We start from the raw sequence: 21,449 nt of genomic DNA, 5'->3' as shown, positions 1-21,449 counted from the left end.
TCTGGTTCTGGACATGCTACAGAGCTGAAACTTCACAGGTACACCTTTTAGACCCCCAGACACAAAATCACACAAAAAAAGTTCTTAAAAATTGTCATTTTTGATAAAAAAGCCAATTATTGAAAAATTAAAAAAAAAAAAAAAAGATTTTTTGGATTTAGTATCTGGCGGGTCTAAAAGGTGTGCATGTGAAGTTTCAGCTCTGTAGCATGTCCAGAACCATGAAAAAAAAAAAAGATACATTTTCAGTAGAACAGGGATGTGGTTCGGGAGCCTCCTTTAACTTTAACACCTATATGATCTTTTTTTCTGGTTCTGGACAGTGTACATGTGAAGTTTCAGCTCTGTAGCATGTCCAGAACCAGAAAAAAAAAGATTGTTTGTATTAGAAAACTTTAAGCACAGGAATATGGCTTCGCTGCTGTAACACCTTGCCGGTTTAATAGAAGGCATTTTTTTGGGATCTTTGCAGTCAGGAAAAACATCTGAACTTGTGTATAGTGGTACTGTGCACAAGTTCTGATGTTTTGCCTGCCTCCAAAAACCCCCAAAAAATGCCAGCAAAAACACACCTGGGCATTTTTTTTGGACGCTAGCGTTTTTTTTGGCATTTTTTGGGGTTCTTTTGAGGCAGGCAAAACATCTGAACATGTGTATAGGGGGTATATATAGACATATATGTCTGAATATATACCCCTAGACATATATAGGTGTGATAGTAGCAGAAATATATTACTGTAAATGATTTCATTAGCGCAAGCATTTATTTCTGCTACTATCACACCTATATATGTCTAGGGGTATATATTCAGACATATATGCCTATATATACCCCCTATACACATGTTCAGATGTCATGTCTGACATCAAACATGTCCTCATAAAAGCACTGGCAGTGGCAGCCCCTGCAGCATAAAAAATGCTTGGCTGGTGAGAAGCCATATTCCAGTTCCGAAGATATTCAGAGAAATGATCATTTCTCTATAGAGGTCACCCTGCTATGGAGGGGTTTTGTCACCCTGCCATAGCAGTCACTGCCAGTTAACCCTACACTACACTACGGTCCCCTTACACTTAACACTTTCCTACAGAAACTCAATTTTTGAAGCTAACTTAAGTGTAAAGGAGCACTCTAACTACACTAGATATCCCTTTCCTCACACTAATAAATGCTAAATGACACTTTTAAAGTAAAATTAACAGAACTGCTTCCACTCTCTTTCATGTCCAGTATAACAATGCTAGGAATATGGCGGGGGCGATCTTATATACTGGGGGGCGTATTCACTAATGATTGGTCTAGGGACCCCCTAGTCACTCCAATCACATTCCTAGCATTCTCCTGCCCCCTCAATTGGCTTTTGCTAATGGTTCTGGTCCAATCACGGGCTTTTAAAGCCCATTTCCTGAAGCATTGCATTTTGGGCGGTTCTGGTTGCCGAATTCCGAACTTTTTGGGCAAAAAGTTCTAAATTCGGCCGAACCTCGAACACCCAATGTTCGGGCCGAACCGATGGTGGACCCGAACCGTTCGATCATCCCTAGACAGGAGGGCTGCGGATGATGGAGGCACGTAAACTGACCATGGTGTCGGGGCTCAGCAGCCATGGTATATGGTGGTCAGTTTACAGAGGGGAGGACATAGCCAGGCAGGATAAGCCAGGTATTTTAGGTGATAGAAGGGGCCAAATTACACAGCAAAGCACTGTGCTGTATAACATGCTTTAAGGGAACAGGATCATTTTTTTTTTTTTAGGTTAAAAAATGCTTTAAAAATAAATGCTGCTGTTTGCCCTTTAAAAATAAATACTCAAAATAAGTATAATGACTAAGCCCCTCCCCTTCATGACATTGTTGCAAAGGGGCGGAGCATGGGTGACCTTAAAGCGGAGTTCCGGGCAGAGAAACAATTTTTTTCTGAACATACCCCCGGGACAGTCAGGGCTAGCACATTCCACAATGGCTAGCCTCTGATCTGTCCCGGTTCGCACTTACCTGTAAGAAGAAATACTTACTTAGAAATTTTCTTCCACAGCGTTTCCATCTCGGTTGTGGGCAGCTGAAGCCGGCGCGGTCCTCTCCTCTGTCTTCTTCCGCGTCTTCGTGTCCCAGAATGCACTGCACCGGCCCCTCTCGTCACTTCCGGTGGCGTCGCCCGGAAATGACGAGCGGGGCCGGTGCGGCGCATTGATTCCTGGGAGCTATGACGTTTAGCTCCCAGGAATCATCGCGAGGCAGGAAGTGACGGGGTGAGCCTCGGCGCTGGAGGAGGAAGCTGTCATAGGTGAGTATTTACGATCTTCAATAAAAAGGTGAGTAAACAAAAAAAAAAAAAAATAACTATCCAATTCCTTTTCAGGTGAGGCATACCTAGCGGAGGGGCACAAAAAAAAAAATCTTTTTTGTGCCCGGAACTCCGCTTTAAAACGATGCCCTACCCTGAAAAAAGTTCTGTGGATGCCCATGGCCACTGCTATTCCTTTATACTGGCTTTTTAGACTTACAAATGCAACAATTTAGAAATTGGAATAATGGTTAAGCACAGCAAATTTATTAAATAAATGCTGTATTTTTTTTTAAAACAGGTTTACCCATAAGACCAAACAAGGGAGAAATGAAGAGCAAAGAATGACAGGGCAGTCCCTTCAAATCAGATACATTTGGGAGCTATGTTGTAGACATACCTCTCAACTTTATGAGATGGGAACGAGGGACACCTATTAGCAAAAATATGTTGGCATAGGACACACCCTGCCACGCCCCCCTAAAGGAGAATTGTACAAAAAATGATTGGTTAAACCCACAAGTGCTTTTTTTTTTTCTTTTACCACTACTATTCCTTTTTTGGGCTTTTGGAATTTACTAATGCAGCAATTTAGAAATTGGATTAAAGGTTTAGCAGTGCAGCAATTTAGAAATTGGATAAAAAAAGGTTTAGCATTTTAAAACACTTTTTGATAGATAAATAGTGCATTTTATATACAACTAAATAGATCAGACCAAAGTGAGGGACACATGTGGAGGAAAGAGGGACAGAGGGACTTTTTTCCAAAAGTGGGGCAGTCCCTTCATATCAGGGAGATTTGGGAGCTATGCTGTAGATGTTCCGAATGAAATCCTCAATAGGATAGACTAGGGAAGAAATTCGATTTTTTTTTCCTGTCGTCTCCCTGGAACCTAATCAATACTTTAAAAGAAGAGTAACAAGATGTCTAATCCAGTGTAAGCATTGTAAAGCTTTCTGCCATCTTTGCGTGCGTGTTACCAGACATGTTTCACTGCAGACTAGAATCAGCTTATATGTAAGACCTGCCTGGACCTCTGATCTGCAGAAGCTAATGTGCATTTGACAGGAGACAAATGTGCTGTCCTACCACATTTTTTTTTACTTCCTCTGAGGTCCAGGCTTAGGCTACAGGGAGGATTTTAATCTCGGCCACTGAAACGAAATCTCCTAATGGAAAAATGATTATTTTAGTGATATGGCAGGAGATTATTAAATGGTTGTTAGAATAATAATCTCATGCAGAATACTTAAGTATGAAGAGAAGAATGGACTTTATTTAGTTTTTTAGATTTATACTTAATACAATATTTTATTGTTTTTTTTTTTCTGACAGGTCCATCTAAAATTCTAGCTAAGGAGATAATTCCATCAGCCTTGCCCACGCTCTTTCCCACCCACAACCCTATAGAATCAATCAAATATCCCAGAGGCTGTGGTACCAGTCTGGCAGAGCCACACAATCCCACGCATGCACAACCTGGAGCCAGCTGTGAAACAGCAGGAAGTCCCCGCTGGATCCCCCATCCAAGATAGTGGTGCCAGGGATCCAAAGCCTGGTGAACAATGGATCCTGGTGAAAACAGCGCTGGACTCCACAAGCTGGTAAGTGTCTGTTAAAAGTCAGCAGCTTACGGTATAGTTGCTGACTCTGACTTTTTTTCAAATGAACCTAAAGCAGAACTACGCTGCATCTCTGCACCACAAACCAAAACAGCTGTTTAATTCATGCACCCATCTATCCATGTCTCTATATTTTATTTTAGCGAGAAAAAACACCAACAGCATTTCTGTCCAGGGCTAACTTGAGTAAGGGCAGATGATTCACATAGCATTTACTTCCTGGAATCCATCTGCCTTTAGCTTAGGCATGCATTCAGGAAGGTGCGCTGAAAAAAACCCTCCTGAAGACTTCTGGGATGTATGACATCATTTGTCTAGGCCTGGAAACCAAGAAGTAACTAAAGAAATGTAAAAAAATAAATATACATTTTGATATACTTTCCTATCTGTTTACTAATGTTTGAAGCATAAAGATTAAAAATACTCAATGTGGATTGAGAGAGTGAGGTTTTGCTTTAAAGAATATATAAACCCAACATTTTATATTCCTGTTATGTGCCTGCTGTACCATGTATTTGTATAGAGAACACACAATGGTCAGTTCTCTAGCTGTGCTGGAAACTCAGCCTTCACTCTTCCAATAATTGGACTTGTCCGGACATGCCCCCTCCCCTGCACAGAAATTCAATGGGAAGATCAGTGTACTGATGTATCTCCTCCCCCTAGCTCTTATGCAGCTCATAACAGAGGGAAAGTGATCACTATTTATAACATTTTTTATATGTATACACAAATGTTGTGCCTTTCTTCTCTATTCTTAACTGATTGGGTTGTTTTACAAGGTGAGGGTTGTTTTACAAGGTGAGGATTTTACAATTACTACACTGTCGCCACTTCCGTCGGACCTCGTAGTGACAAGGTATGTCAGCAGTTTGGCCACCCTCCTCCTCCTTCCTCCACTGTGGGGCCATTAAGAGAGCACAGCGTGCTTCGCGCCTGTGCAGTAGGGAACCAATTGTGATGCCGTAAGGTTCCCTTACCGGCAATGGCAGTGGCAGCACCCGACAGCCGATGGAAACATCGGCTTGGGTGCCAACATCGCTAGATTTCAGGACAGGTAAGTATCCTAATATTTAAAGTCAGCAACTACACATACTGTAGACATACTGTGAAAAAACAAATTTAAAAAATCGAATTTCTTCATCAGTTTAGGCCAATATGTATTCTGCTACATGTTTTTGGTAAACAAAAAAAATCCCAATAGGCGCATATTGATTGGTTTACGCAAATGTTTTAGTGTCTACAAACTATGGCATACATTTATGGACTTTTTATTTTTAAATTTTTTTAATACTAATGGTGGCGATCAGCGATTTTTAGTGGGACTGCGACATTGCGGTGGACAAATAAATTACACTTTTTAGGGACCAGTGACATCAATACAGTGATCAGTGCTAAAAAAAATTCACTGTCACTGTACTAAAGACACTGGCAGGGAAGGGGTTAACATCAGGGGCAATCAAAGGGTTAAATGTGTTCCCTGGGAGTGCTTTCTAACTTTGCGGGGGATGGCTTAACTGAAGAATGACAGAGATCGGTGTTCCTACTTAGTAGAAACACAAAATCTCTGTCTTTCTGACTAGCAGAACGGCAATGTGCCTTGTTTACATAGGCAGACTGCTGTTCTGTCTCTCTCCGATCGACTGCTGAGTTTCCGGCTAATTGGCTCCCGCTGTGTCCATTTGCAGCGGGAGCGGGGCTCCAGCAGCATGTGCGCACCTTAGAGCTGAAGAAAGGAATCACGTACAGGTACGTGATTTTGGGCTTAAGAGCTACTGTACATGGGGCGTTCCTTAGGCGGTTAAGATAAAAAATCTTCTGTGTGCAGAAGCCCCCCTAATACATACCTGAGCCCCATCTCGATCCAGCGATGTTGCAAAAGAGTCTCAGCTATCTGAGACTCTCCCTCCTGATTGGCTGAGACACAGCAGCTGACGCCATTGGCTCCCGTTGCTGTCAATCAAAGTCAGTGAGCCAATGTGGAGAGAGAGGGGCGGAGCCGAGAAGCGGCTCCATGTCTAAACGGACACACAGCGCAGCGGCTTGGCTTGGGTGCCCCCATAGCAAGCTGTATGTTCGTTATTTAAAAAAAACAAACAAACAAGACTTTAATATCACTTTACCTTGTATTGGATCTTAATGTACGCTTGATGTGCAAACTCAGTTGCCCTAATACGTACACTTTTGGATAATAATAAACGCCAAGCGCAATTAATCCCATTGTGCTAAAAAGCACAGTTCTCATCTCTTTTGTATAAGGTAATGGAGCGCGCTCAGCAGTGCCCAGTAATACAGACACAGGCTGTTATCACATTGGATGCTTGATAGAATGCCCTGCCTAAAGCATTGAGCTCCGTTTATTTATGGGATGACAAAGGGATAACAGCAGGAAGGGATGGCTATACAGCATCAGCCAATCAGTTCCAAATGTACAGTCACATGACATAAGCTACTCACATTGAATCAGCCAATGACACACCTGTATACATTCAAATATACAAAGGAAAGGGGGAGTACATGATCGTGAATGAGCAGAACAGCGTGCACAGCTTCCCACCGTTGGTGCATGGAAATCCACGCACTGCAGTTAACAATGAAACCCACGTGTAGTGGAATTTGCACCTAACACTACACAAGGAAACCAGCGTGTAGAACCATGAACGCTGCTCTGATCAAACTCGTGCATTAATTCCCGCCACTACTACTGGCATGAATCCCACTCAGCCAGGCTCAGAGAACAATGTGTAATAGGATTATACTACTGTTCCCATAGACGTGAGGTTAAATATAGGGAAAGAGCCATGCTGTTTCCACTATGGTGATTAGGCACAGTAGAAAGACATGAGTGTGTATCAATTCATAAAAGCAGATAGATATCAAAAGGATATTGACTTCACAGAGCAAACATATCCCGCCGAGCGAACAAATCTACACATTATACAGGGCCCCCAGTGGTGGTCATATCCTTGTTGCTTGATCCTTGAATTCCACACCACAATATACATAGATCTCTACAGACCTGCGCATAGCGCATGGAGTGTTCTCCGGCGGAGATCAGTGTCGCCAACCTACCAGATTAAAATTTACTGACTCAACACCAAAAATTTACTGGCACGGTCAAGTTTTTACTGGCATTTCCAAATGTTAAACAATTATAGTTTTAAGTGCAAATTTAAGCATTTAGGCTACAAACAAGTACAATATGCAATAACAATGTGATTTAACCAGTTCCTGATCAGCTCCTGTATATTTAATGCAGCAGGCTGGCTCGTACAGGCAGAACAACATAGGTCTACATCGCTTGCCTGGGAGGAGCTAGGGGGCGAGGAGGTGCTGCTGGCAGTGTGCTCCCACCCCCGATTATAAGGGGGGAAGCCAAGGCATGTGTTAGGGGGCTCTGATTGCCACCTGACACCCGCGATCACTCCCCGCAGAGAGAGAAGTACGGTCGGCTGTTGTAAACACAGCCGACCGTCCTTCTCCTTGAAATTATTACAGAGCTCATGTGATTCTTCTATAGAGGATCACATGTCTCTGTGGCCATCTCAGAAGCCACGCCCCCCCCCCACAGTTAGAATTACTCCATTAGGGTCACATTTAACCTCTTGATCACCTATACTGTTAACCCCTTCCCTGCCAGTGTCATTATTACAGTAACAGTGCATATGTTTAGCACTGATTACTGTAGTAATGTCACTGGTACCCCCAAAAGTGTCAAAAATGTCAGTTAGGGGTCCGATCTATCTCCCGCAATGTCGCAGTCCCGCAAAAAATCGCAGATCACCGCCATTACTAGAAAAAAAAAAAACACTAAAAATGACATAAATCTTTCCCGTAGATAGTAGACACAATAACTTTTGCGCAAACCAATCAAAATAGGCTTATTACATTTTTTTTAACCAAAATTATGTAGCAGAAAACAAATTGGCCTAAAATGTTAAAAAATTTAGATTTTTACATTTTTTGGGGAATGTTATATAGCAGAAAGTGAAAAATATTGTTTTTTTTTTTGTTCAAAATTTTCTCTTTCTTTGTTTATAACGCAAAAAATAAAAATTGCAGAGGTGATCAAATACCACCAAAAGAAAGCTCTATTCGTGGAAAAAAAAAGACCTAAATTTTTTGTTTGCATACAGTGTTGCACGACCGCGCAATTGTCCAGTAAATTAACGCAGTGCCGAATTGCAAAATAGGGCCTGGTCATTAAGGGGGCAAATCCTTCCGGTCCAGAAGTGGTTAAGGTAGAGATTAGGTCAAAAAAACATTTTTATGTTATTTTCGATATAGTAAGCTCTGGGGTGCAAGAAATTAGAATCAATGGCAAACACACATGAATTGACTCTCACAGTGACACTGAAAGCAGTGTGCAACAGCACAGATGATGATGACACCTCACCGACCTGACATGTCCCCTCCTGACATTCTCTCTCCACACCAGGTGGTCCCTTCAGTTAACTCCAGTCCAAACAGCACTGATGGCTACGCTCCAGGCTTTCCTTGATGATGTCCCACAGAACCACACATGAGGCTCCACCCACTCCACTGGGCTCTTTTGCACCATGACATCACACAACATGCTCAGGCACCACCTCCACCAGACCCCCCCCCCTCCTGCACTGTCTGAACACACCGTGCCGGCACTTGGATGGTCATGGCTGGCTCAGGAACGAAACTGCGCATGTGCAGTTCCTGAGCCGTGCATCACAGCCATATTTTTTACTGGCAACCTTTTCTTGTCACTGGCATTTACTGACAGGAGAAAAGTGCCCATTTTTTACTGGCTGCCAGTAAAAATACTGATGGTTGGCAACACTGGCGGCGATGTCTATGTAGAGCGAATGTGTCTACACATCTAAAGGAAGGTTTTCACTGCCAGTAGTCTTTCCTCAATGCCGGTTTGCCCGTACATGCTCTAATGAGCGTATTGCAAACAAACCGACAACAGAAGCCATAATGACAAGCTAAATAAAACACATCCTGAAAATCTGGAAAAATAGTCCTAATAAAATTTCCTCAACAAACTGTTCTCCACTAAACTTTTAAACAGAGTTTGGGGGGTGGCTATTCAAATGTATGCTTTTGCATCTCTAGCATATATAAAACAAAAATATCTATACAAAGAAGTCTTTTTTTTTTTAGTCATACTGTGAAGATTGGTCCATTTTACAGGAAAGCAGCAAAGACATGATTGTGGAGGCTAAATGGCTGTCATTTGCAGTCACTTTAATGTGTTTTTCCACATCTCGTATGTAGTACTGTCTGCTAACATACAATCCTTTTCCACCTGTAATGAGATTTGCAATCTGCAGCTTCCCATCCCTGATTACCGTGTGCCCTGCTGACTCCGCATTACATTCCCCAATATTATGTTCCCACCGTTAGCAGCGGGTCATCAACTTCCATTTTAAATGTTATCTAAACTACATTTTAGTGAGGTTAATAGATTCATTTTTGGAATCTCGTCTCTACACAGTAAAGGTGGCTGCAGTTCAGCAGTTTCAGTTTTACAGTTTCATTTTTATACCACTCAACTCCCGGAATAAGTGATCGCGTGTTTGCTTTTTTTCCCATAAAGTCCATCTAGCCAGCAAGAGATAATTGGAATGATAGTAGACAAACACTAAAGAAGTGCAAAAAGTAGTGATGTTCATCAACAAAAGTCACCAATCAAATTTCAGTATAATGCTGTCAAGGCAGATATGGTGTTGATTTACTAAAAGAGTAAAGGAGGTTGCATCTTCTTAAGCAGGGCTCAAAATGTTGTGTTAGGTGGAGGGAAAGCATTATTTTTATTTTTATTAATACAATTTAATTCTGTTTTTTGAAAAATGTTTATTACTATTTAATGTTAATAATAACGTATATGTTTTTCCCTAAAGACCTACTTTAAAAAACACAGAATTTTTGCTTGCAAGTGATTGGATAACCAATATTGGGAATCAATCTGAAATTTCCAGTTTGCTTCCAGTTTTGTACACATGCAAGTTTGACCTTTGTAGAGGGGGCAAACTATGAAGTGAAAGCACACCTTTGGAGTGATTTAGTGGAGGTTTTTTTTTATATTATTTCATCTACATTTTGAATGAGTGTGTATTCACCATTATCAAGCAAAATCATTTTTGCTTTACTATATTTGGACTTTTTTTTCTTTTACAGGACTTAACAATATTATTAACATCACTATCAGAGTCTTATGTAGTTATATGTCTCATCACTTTTAGAGTTTTGTATTTTTTCATATACACTGTTTTGTCAAAGTATTGGGACACCTGCATTTTCACCCACATGAACTTTAATGGCATTCCAGTCTTAGTCCATAGGGTTCAATATTGAATTGGCCCACCCTTAGCAGCTATAACAGCTTCAACTCTTCTGGAAAGGCTGTCCACAAGGTTTAGGAGTGTGTCTTTGGGAATGTTTGACCATTCTTCCAGAAGCACATATGTAAGGTTAGGCACTGATGTTGGACAAGAAGGCCTGGTCAAGTTCCTCCACCCCAAACTCGCTGATCCTTTTTTTTTTTTTTATGGACCTTGGTTCTTGCTTCAAGGGGGATTATAGTGTGGGGTTGTTTTTCAGGGGTTGGGCTTAGTCCCTTAGTTCCAGTGAAGAGAACTCTTAAGGCATCAGCATACCAAGACATTTTGGAGGATTTCATGCTCCCAACTTTATGGGCACAGTTTGGGGGATGGCCCCTTCCTGTTCCAACATGACTGTGCACCAGTGCACAAAGCAAGGTCCGTAAAGACATGGATGAGTGAGTTTGGAGTAGAGGAACATGACTTACCTGCACAGAGTCCTGAACTCAACCTGATAGAATACCTTTGGGAGGAATTAGAGTGGAGACTGCGAGCCAGGCTTTCCCGTCCAACATCTGTGCCTGACCGCAAATACGCTTCTAGAAGAATGGTCAAACATTCCCATAGACACAATTCTAAACCTTGTGGAAAGACTTTCCAGAAGAGTTGAAGCTGTTATAGCTGCAAAGGGTGGGCCAACTCAATATTGAACCCCACGGACTAAGGTTGGGATGCCATTAAAGTTCATGTGCGTGTAAAGGCAGGCGTCTCAATACTTTTGACAATATGTGTTAAATTAGGTGTATGTGTAAATTAGAGCAGTGCTTTGCAAATGAATGTTACAGCTACAAAGTGGAAATAGTGAATAAAGTTAAAAAAGGAAAGTAAAGCTAGGTTTACCTTTAATAACTCATCATGTGAAACAGCAGTTCGAGAGCATCTCTTCTGTAACCAAGAATCCCTGTTGTATTTTTGTGAGTGGAATTTTCCCCAAACTGAGGGGAAATCCAATGACAGCTGACAATGAAACCTTAGTCCCCATGCAAAATATTCCCCTGCCGATGACAGAAAAAAAAAAAAAAAGGTTGAATCTCCCCAGCATGCATACGAGCTGAGTAAGAATGTCACAACAAAGGATTCATAGTCTGAAAGTCTTTTTTCCTTAAAATGGATCCAAAATAACTAATCCACATGCTTTGAGGGCCAGGCTGTACCTTCTTCATCAGTTCTTAAAATGCTTTGTAGAGTGGAAGAAAAGAAGTTTTTATTGTAATTAATTTAAATTTGATTCTCTTCTCTAAAAAAACATACAATATTGATCAATGTTAATAATAACAGCTTAATTTTGGCTTAAGGCGAACTTAATAAAAAAAAAAAAAAAAAAAAAAAAGAATTTTGCTTGCTAGCGATTGGATAATTGGGGATGCATTTTTACATGCAATTTACTATATATACACATATACAAAGTGAGTGTTCACTTAAAGTGTTACTAAACCCTGGACCCTGCATTCAATATATCTGGTCTCCCACAGTACACAAAACATGAAAATGCAATCATTTTAGAAAATATGAACTGCTAAATACCTTTTCTCATCAGCAGTATATAGCAGTCTTGTGACTTCTATCAGTGTCTGGCCGAGCACTGGTAAAAGCTTGTGGGAGTTTTCATTCTACTCTGACTGTCCTGTAAGGCTATAAAATGTTCATATGCGGTGCTAAAGATGGTAGATGGAGCAAACAATCATCAGCTTCAATAATGTCCTATAAGGCTGCAGGACCCCTGACCCACTGTCTGAACAGAAACTGATCTGGAAAAAAACAGGTAATGCATGACAATCCCTCCACCTCCAAGATGCTTGCTCTTTCACCTTATTGATTGGACCCCTGAACTAACAGAAAGTCAACAACACGTGTCCCTTTAAGGGTTAAGTATGGCAGAAATGCAGATCCAGATCTCCAAACAATCCACCAGGTACATGGGAATAAATGAGAAGATCTAAGTGCTCTCTGTTAAAACAGCTCAAGCTTTATTCCAAAAAGATACTACACACATTTAAAACGATCAACTCAGGCACATAAATGCAGGTAGGTGTACGGTGTACTCTCCGTCTCACAGGATGGCAGCAGGTGACGTCATCTGAATGTAGCTCCTCCCCCGTACACGTTACGTCCCATAGGACGTTGTCAGCAGGGTGGAGCTACAGCGTCACCATCCTCTCTTATACTAGGTCAGCTGTCATGACAATGATCAACCCCGGAACTGCACGGCTAAGTGATACAATTGCCATGGCCCCAGGAAGAAGCCACAAGCCTATACCATCTCTAAAAACTTTTGGCTCTGCATGCGTCAGACAAAAAACTCGAAAATCGACTTAAACAGGATAATTGGAAAATTATAAAAAATATAAAATACATAGATGGGAGCTATAAACAGCCTTATCATATCCAACAATATATTAATCCACTAGGAATAAAAAAAAAATCACAATAAGTGAAATAAACTATATCCATATGGTTTAAAAGTTTGGGTCAAAATAGTACCTCTTCTACCTAAACTCCTCCAACACCTTATAACAAATAGACATACCTGCTGCCATCCTTTACAACAATTTAAAAAAAAAGGTATTTTAGTATTATTTGTTTTTTTGTATAGAATGGCAGCGGTTATGCCTGTTAGTTAAAAGGTGTAGGAGGAGTTTCACCCCATTGTCTATATAGACTTTTGTTTTTTTTGGACATTTTGCACGTCTTTATGTTTTGACTCAATCATTAGGTGTTGTAAATACTTTTTTAGTTGCAAGAGGTCTTTATTGTAGTTTGTCACAGAATTGAACACAGTACAGTACAAATGAGTTTAGTGAACGAAGTAGAGGGGGGGGTAAGAAGGGGGGTAGGATGGGGATGAGGGTAGGGGGGAATGAGTAAACTGGTACAGCAACGGTTAATATGCAATGTATTATTTGATTTAAACTAGAAATGTAATCTCAAAGATGAGGTGGAGCATATAAAGCCTATGTAGGATAGATCATGTAAAGTAAAATCAGAATGTTCGGTTAAGATAGTTCAGAGGTAATTTATGTCCTAAAGCTGTAGGGTACAGAGTGGATGATTTATTGATAGATGCCAGCTGCATGAGAATTTATCTTGAGACAGGTGAGCCTTGGCAAAACAATATTCAAATTGAGCATCTTAATTTAGGATATGGATTACGTGGTTGATGTCCGGTGGTTTCGGTGATTGGCAATTACATGCGATGGCAAGTCTTGTTGCTATGAAAAAACGGGTAAGCAGGGTATGAAATTTGTAGGGCCAGGAGACTATGCCTATGCCAAGTAAAGCCAGTTTGGAGTTTGTAGGGAGATTCATTTTGCTAGTTGTGGATATTGTATGAAATAGTTGGGTCCAGAATGGTTGGACGATGGGGCATTGCCACCATATATGTGGCAGTGATCCTAAAGTTCCACAATGTCTCCAGCTCATGGGGGATTGATTGGGATAGATCTTTGCTATTTTTTGCGGGATGAGATACCAGTGGTATGTTAGCTTTTGTAGGGATTCCCAGTGGGAGATACATCAGGAGTATTTAGTGGGAGAGTTTGAGCTTGTTGCCATTGTTTAAGCGTTAAAGGGGAAGGAGAGAGAAATTTCCCATGTTTTTAATAGTTTAGGCTAGTCCAATTGAGATGGGGTAGATAGCAGAAAGTATTACGGGGAGAGTCCCTTGTGTTGATTCAGAGGTGGTCCAAGTATGTCCAAGATGGTGCCTGTGCACTCTGAGCAGCCAATTCAAATGTTTCTTAGGGCATGACAGATTTGTAGTTATTGGAAGAATGAGCAGTGTGGAATAGGGAATGATAAACAAAGTTCTTGAAAAGAGCTTAAATGGTTTTGGGAGTAAAGTTGTCCAATTGTAAGAATTCCAGCTTGTTTCCAGGAGCGTGTAGAGAGGTTTGAAATGAGTAATTCCAGGAGGGTTATAGGAATTTTTTGCAGGGTTGTGGTAGAGAGGCAATGGGTTTAACCTTTCAAAGGAGTCCATATTCTGTGTATGGCTTGGATAATGTCCAGAAAATGTTTCTGAGGTAGAGGGTGAAGAATCATGACTCCTAGGTAGGTATGCGGATCATTTCTTAATGCAGCTTTTGCTATTTGGGTTTTAGATCATGTAAAGCCGGGTTTCCACCAGGAGCACATTTGGTTTAGGATTATGGCTTTATAGTATAATGTGATATTAGGAGCTCCCAAACCTGTGAGTTTGGTAGGTTGTAGTAGGATTGCATTTTTGAACCGAGGGAGGTTGCTTTGCCAGATTAGTGTATTCAGGATGGATTGTAATTTTTTCAGGTGAGCTGAAAGAAAGGGTAGTGGAAGGGCTCGAAATATATATAAAATATGAGGGAGTAGAAACATCTTAACTATAGCTATGTGCCCTGCCTATGATGGAGATACATTTTGGAGAGAGGAGCTAAGTTGAGTGATTTTGGAAATAAGTGCTGTGAGGTTATCATGTAGTAATTTAGAGCTGGGGGGGGGGGGAATTGTATTCCTAACTATTGTAGAGATGATAGGGGAGCCCACTAGAAAGGCACAGTTGTTGTGATGTAATGTTTAATGGAAGGCGTGAGGCCGTTGGCAATCATATGACATTTGCTATGATTTAGTTTGTATAAATAGATGGTAACGAAATGTTTTAGTAATTGACAAAGATAAGGTAGTGAGTGTGAGGGATCTGTTAGAAAGAGAATTACGTTGTCTGCGTAAAGGCCAATTTTATGTTGGGTATCATCAACCTTTATTCTGGAGATTAAGGGATTGGTGTGGATATGTTCAGCTAGGCGTTCCATAATGAGGGAGAGGTGCAGTTGTTTTGATGTAATGTTTAATGGAAGCCGTGAGGCCAATAGGAAGCATATGACATTTGCTATGATATAGTTTGTATAAATAGATGGTAACGAAATGTTTTAGTAATTGACAAAGATGAGGTAGTGAGTGTGAGGGATCTGTTAGAAAGAGAATTATGTCATCTGCGTAAAGGCCAATTTTAAGTTGGGTATCATCAACCTTTATTCCGGAGATTCAAGGATTGGTGTGGATATGTTCAGCTAGGCGTTTCATAATGAGGGAGAAGATAATGGGAGAAAGGGGGCAACCTTCCCTCCTTCCATTTTTAATAGAGAACGAAGCTGAGAGGAAGTCTAAGGTCCAGACCTTGGCAGTTGGGCATGTGTACAAAGTGGTGATGGCTGATAAGATTAGTTCCTGGAATCCAAATCTCCGTAGCACTTCAGTCATGTATGTCCAGTGTACTCTATCGAAAGATTTCTCAGCGTCGATTGAGATTAATAGAGAATGTATATTATGATGTTCGGTCAATTGGATAAGGTTGACGAAGCGACGAGTGCCATCAGCGGTCTGGCTGCCAGGGACAAACCCTACTTGATCTGGGTGAATAAGATTAGGGATTTTCGCATATAGTTTGGTGTCTGAGAAGAAGTGAGATAGGGTGATAGTGTGCTGGGTCATCTGAGGATTTACCTGGTTTGGGTATGGTCACAACGATGTATTCTAAGAATTCTTGAGGGCAGGTTCCCCGGTCTATAATACTATAGAAGGCGTCTGTCAGGTAGGGTGATAAGTGGTCTTAAAATAAGTTGTAATATTAATTTACAAAGCCGTCCAGGCTGGGGGATTTGTGTAGGAGAAGAGATTTATTAGCTTTAGATACTTCTGTTGAGATGATTAAAGATGAGAGTTTTGCAAGTTGGTTTTCAGAGATGGAAGGGAGTTTAATCGAATCTAAGAATTGACATAATGCATTTGGGTTTAAAGGCGAAGAAGTAGGGTTGTCACGCAGGTTATACTGTATAATGAGGAATAACATTTTCGAAATTGGTTTGTGATTTCAGAGGGGTTAAAGATTTTTTGGTTGTTAGTGGATGTTTATTAGGGTATTTTAGAGACTGTTATTTAGCGTTTTTGTTGCTTGGCTAAAAAAGCCTGGTCTGTTGTTCAGCGCATAAAAGGAAAGACATAATCGTTGTTTATGATAGTCAAAGGGCCGTTGAAAGAATTCGTAAAGTTGGAAACATAGATCTTTCAATTTGGCAGAAGTGTCAGGGTCAGGTTTTTGTTTATTTTGGGATTCTAGGAGGCGTATTTGGGAAGTGAGCTAGGTGATAGAAAGTAGGCGTTGGCATTTCTTGTGGGCTGAAATCTTGATTAGTATTCCCATAATGAAGGCCTTATGGCTATTCCATAGGGTTGTGGGATCAGATACTGAGCCTGAATTAGTTGCAAAGAAATTCTCAAGGGCAGAGTCGATCTGTTTTTGGTATTCAGGTTTGGCGAAGTTGGGGTAGTTAAGTCTCCACAATGAGGGAGTGTTGTTGTTTGTTGATATGGACAGTTTTAGAGTTATAGGGGCATGATTGGACCTGGTGATCAGCCCAATAGAAGCTGAGGTCACTCGTAGGGTAAACTTGTCTACCAGAAAGAGATTGAGTCTAGAATACACTTTATGAGCAGAGGAATAGAAAGTGAAGGCACTATATATTACTATGGGGTTTGGTTTGAGAGGTTGTAGTTTGGAGAAAATAGATTTAAAAAATAACTTTTGGTGAGTATTGGGAGCATACTGTATATGTTTACCAAGGTTGTACAAAAGTTGTTAATTGTTGCTGTAATAATGATATATCAACCATTAGGGTCAGCATCTAGGGAATGGAGGAGAAAGGAGACTAAGTTACGAATGGCTACCATTACTCCTTTCCATTTGGAATCTGCATTTGTCAAAGAAAATGTGGGGGAATTTCAGATGAGAGCTTTGATGTGGTTTAGAAGCTGTTAAGTGTGTTTCTTGGATGCAGAATATGTCACACTTGGTTGATAGAGCTTATTTCCACAGGAGTGATCTCTTAAAGGCACTATTAGGCCCTTTAGCATTCAAAGATAGTAATTTTAATGACATGACTATGTATGAGGGGTTGTAAACATGTCAGATGTTAAAAATGGCAAAGGGGAAGAATTGACCCCCTTTGTTACTACTAGGTATATAGAGATCATTGTACCAGGCATTGAATTCCATAGAACAAATAAAAACATGAATATTGTACCAGCTCACTAATACTCCGGGTGGAGGATATCAAATGCAAATTAGGAAATAAAACAAAGATCAATAATAACTAGATTGAACATTAAGAGCCCAGCATGGGGAAACAACAATGAAGCTATGGAGGCCGTGAGGCTTATAATGGTAGGTTATTGTGGCAAGGTTAGGTATTATCAACTCGTTGCAAGGTATCCAAGATGTGTTGCGGGAGTGTGGCATTAGATGGGATATCCATTAGTGGTGGAGATAGGCCCCAATTTTGGAGTTCTTTTACTCCTTGTATGAGGTGGTAGATGGTCACAGCTCTGCCTTGAAATGTGACGATGAGTTTAGTTGGGAATCCCCATTTGTATACAATATATTGCTCCCTTAGGATGGATGTGATAGGCGCTAAGTTCCCAAAGCCATCAATCTGAGACTGAATGTGGGATACGGCTTGATTTATGTATTTTGTAAGATCTTTGCTTAAATCTTTTTGTAAGGATAAAAGCATGTGTTTGAGCATATTTTCAGAGACAGGATTGACAGCAGTTGGTAGGGTAGCTACCGGTAGGGTAGCCAGGGTGGCTAATTGTTTCAGCTCAGAATCAGGTATATCATCATCATCTATGGCCTGGTGGAATGTGAGGTGTTTTTTGCATACCTTGATGGGATGGTGAGGAGTGTGGAGATGAGGCTGCTCTTTTATAGCTGTCCCTGGGTTTGCTCCCCATTGGAGTAGAGCAATCCATGCTTTCTGATGCTGCCACAGGAGAGCTGTGAGATTGGAGGTGCCGCTCTGTGGGGCGCATCAGCGTCATCTTGCCTGTCCCTGGGCCTGGGAGCCACTGAAGAAATCAGTGAGTTTCCGTGGCTCCGTAGGTGGATATGTTTTCCTTGTAATGGTCTGTGGGGTCTCCGGGAGTTGTCCTGTCATTTTGTGAGCGATGGTCGTGGCTGTTATGGGTGGAGTGTTTCGTTTTCTTCCCCGTGCTGGCAGAGAGGGAGAACTAAATGGCCATTATAGCATGCGGCCAAGCTCTTCCCCATGAATACCTTTTTGGGTGTTCAGCTGGCATATGATTATATATATATATATATATATATATTTTTTTTTTTTTTTTTATTTGCGCTGAATGCACTTCACACATGTATTTGTGCTAGTGACCATTGCCAATGCGACAAAAAGTGAGAGAAAATCAAAAAAGTTAGTTGTCATCAGAAAAAGAAGAGAGGGAATTTCATCCAATGGGGACACTGGTCCCCATTTAAACTCTCTAGTTTTGTTAATTTTGTTTTGTTAATTCTGTTAAATTTGAAGGAGAGATTTCCTCTAATTTACTATAGCATCTTCAAGCAGGACAAAGACAGGAAAAAAAAAAAAAAAAAATTAAAAATGACAGGGGTTTCAGCCCTTTACGACTGTATCTAAAACAAAAATTGGTGCAGTTTTACACACACCTTAAGGCATCCCAGAAACATGCTAGGTAAAGAATATTTGTATTTTCATTGTTACATTCAAAATCGCATGAAAAGATCCTTTCTTTTTTGTGCGGTATTTTTAATGGCACTGTTCAGCTGCCCAAACCATTTTACAGTACAGCACAGTAGCTCTACAAATGGGCCAAATTTACCACTGGGATTCCCTCCCACCCCCGCAACCCTCCAACAAGATTTGCCAAAGCCTTGGAAAATATAACCTGAGTAAATTCATACATACACATTGATAACATCTTTTTGTACTGTCATGCTGAAAATGTATTTTAAAGTGAGCTGCCTTAAAGCTTTCATTCATCTAAAGTTGCATTTTTATGCATACTGTTTTTCTACCATCTAACAAATGGTGGTAGTTTGCACTTGGCAAGTTGCTTAATAAAGATGCCAAATAAAATGTCCAGTTTCCAATACATCTTGAGTGATTAATCACCTTATAAAACTCAGAGCTTTAGTTTTAGCTAGTAATTACTGAATGTATAAACAGCTAGGGGAAGGTGTGAGGCTCTTAAGTCATCAAGTGCTTAAGGTGTGTATAGGAATGACAGGATGACTTTTTCACAATGAGAGGGATATTTGCAACAAGGGACAATAGGAGAGTTAGGGGTACGAATAGAAGAGTAAGGATGGGCGAATGGTTCAGCCCAAGCTGCCGCATAGTGCATTGGAAGCCTTGATTGGCTGAAGCAATGAAAGCTTTGTCCAATCAGGAGACAAAGCACGGTCAAACCCATGATTGGAGAAAGTAATGATGACTCTATCCAATCATGGCTTATTCCTCTTAGTCCCAACCCACTGCATGGAGAGAGATAAAATAGGGCTCTTTTCAGTTCTACTAGAGAGTTAGTGTGCTATAGTGTGCTATTCTGATTCTATTGTCAGTGTAGAATATCAGTTTAGTGTGAATCTAATTTTAGTTCAGTCAGTATGAGTGTAGTGACCTGACCATTCATTTTTACTTTAGTGTCAGTTTGTTTTTGTGCAAGTTAATGCAACTGTTTTATTCATGTTTTCATCAAGGGATGAAAGAAATATTTTTCAAATTTTAATCTTCCTACTCATCATCTCCTCCTCCAGCCCCTCTCTGTCCTTTCTTAGCATTCTTTCTCTTCACATGTCCAGGACATCCACCACCGTAACGTGAACATAGGGAGAAGTCAATATGTTTCTGAGAATCCAGACACACAATGAATGATGGGATGTTCACTACTTGCTTTGGAACCCGGATATGCCTCTGTCTGGTGAGAACCCGGGCATGGTGAATGGACTTTGCCAAACCCAACTTAAAGACCTGTGTTTGGAGCTGCCTTTTCAAGAAATCTTCAATTTTTAAGCCCAGAATGTAATCAAGCTTCATTTTCCTCTCATCCAACACACCGATACGCACCAGTCGTCTAAACAGGACATTTCCTTCAAACAAACTTTTAGGATCTTTCTCGTCTAGAGTAAGCTGTTCTCTGGCAGCCTTACGGATCTTTGCAAGGGTGAACTTCACCCGCCAAACCTCACGCTTGTTACGCAGACCATATTCACCAATTTGTTTTAACTCCTGGTCCAACCGCGACTTTGGACATCGCTGAGTGACACACCCAGCTCCTGGAAACATGCATTTTAGGCTATCCACCGAGCCACTGCGAGGAAAAGTGTGTCAGTTTGTTTTGTCAGGGCAGGTCTACTGCATTATAGTTCAGTGCGTTACTGCACGTTTAACCCAGTATATTTCAGTGCGGTAAATGCCATTTAACGCATTATATTTCTGTGCATTAGTGCATGTTTAACAAAGTATATTTTAGTGTGTTATTGCACGTTTAACTAAGTATATTTCTGTGCATTATTGCATATTTAATGCAATATATTTCTGTGCATTACTGCATGTTTAACGTTGTTTATTTCTGTGCATTACTGCACGTTTAATGCAGTATATTTCTGTGCGTTAGTGAACATTTAACGCAGTATATTCCAGTGCGTTACGTGCTGTTTAACGCAGTACATTTCTGTGTGTTACTGCACGTTTAACACAGTATATTTCTGTGCATTAGTGCAGTTTTACTGCAGTATATTGTAGTGTGTAGGTGGTGTGTGTCTGTGTAGTGAGTACTCAGGTTAAAGTGTACCAAACACTCCTTTCCATTGATTAAAATGCATCTGCCTATGTATTTCCACATTTTTATTGCAGTTTGTTAATAAGCACCTTCTTATCATGTCTTGAAGGCCAACAAGGTGAGGCAGACTATACTATGGCCCTGTGAGGGAGCCAGCAGCATATGTGTCAACAGGCAAAGGTGGACATGATCAGTCCACAAGGCAGGGCATCATTTCCTCTGTTTACTGATGTTGCCCGTGGTATCCAGCCACAGCATGCAGAGGAGGTAGTGGGCTGGCTTACAAAACCATACTCATCCTCATCCTCCTCATCCTCTGTCACCCAAGCAAAGGCTAGTGCCCAGTCTACTGCAGCTGCCTGAGTGGCTCCTCCTTGTCCACAGCTATGAACATGAGCCTACAGAGAGGGGGAGAACACTGGTACAAAAATTGGTAGTCATGTTCCCCCAGTTGCAGCGTATTGCCAAGTTGTCTCCAGTGGTAATGAGGATGGAGGAGATGATGATGAGGTCACTGTTGCGACCTGAGTGCTGGATAGAGCAGAGGAGGAAAATGAGGG

General features: G+C 40.9%; 1 protein-coding gene across 1 annotated transcript; it reads right to left on the bottom strand.

The window, feature by feature from the left end:
- Window positions 1–19,841: 19,841 nt before the first annotated feature.
- LOC309552759 (small ribosomal subunit protein uS4-like) lies at window positions 19,842–20,393 on the bottom strand (the record flags this gene model as incomplete). The annotated part of the gene is made up of 1 exon (XM_082253674.1): window positions 19,842–20,393. One exon carries the CDS (start codon window positions 20,391–20,393, stop codon window positions 19,842–19,844), a length of 552 nt encoding a protein of 183 aa, XP_082109800.1.
- Window positions 20,394–21,449: the final 1,056 nt, after the last annotated feature.

This window comes from Pelophylax lessonae (assembly GCF_965119305.1).
Source record: "Pelophylax lessonae genome assembly, chromosome: 4".
NCBI classification, from domain to species: Eukaryota; Metazoa; Chordata; class Amphibia; order Anura; family Ranidae; genus Pelophylax; species Pelophylax lessonae.
This window is presented reverse-complemented; position numbering and strand designations above follow the sequence as displayed.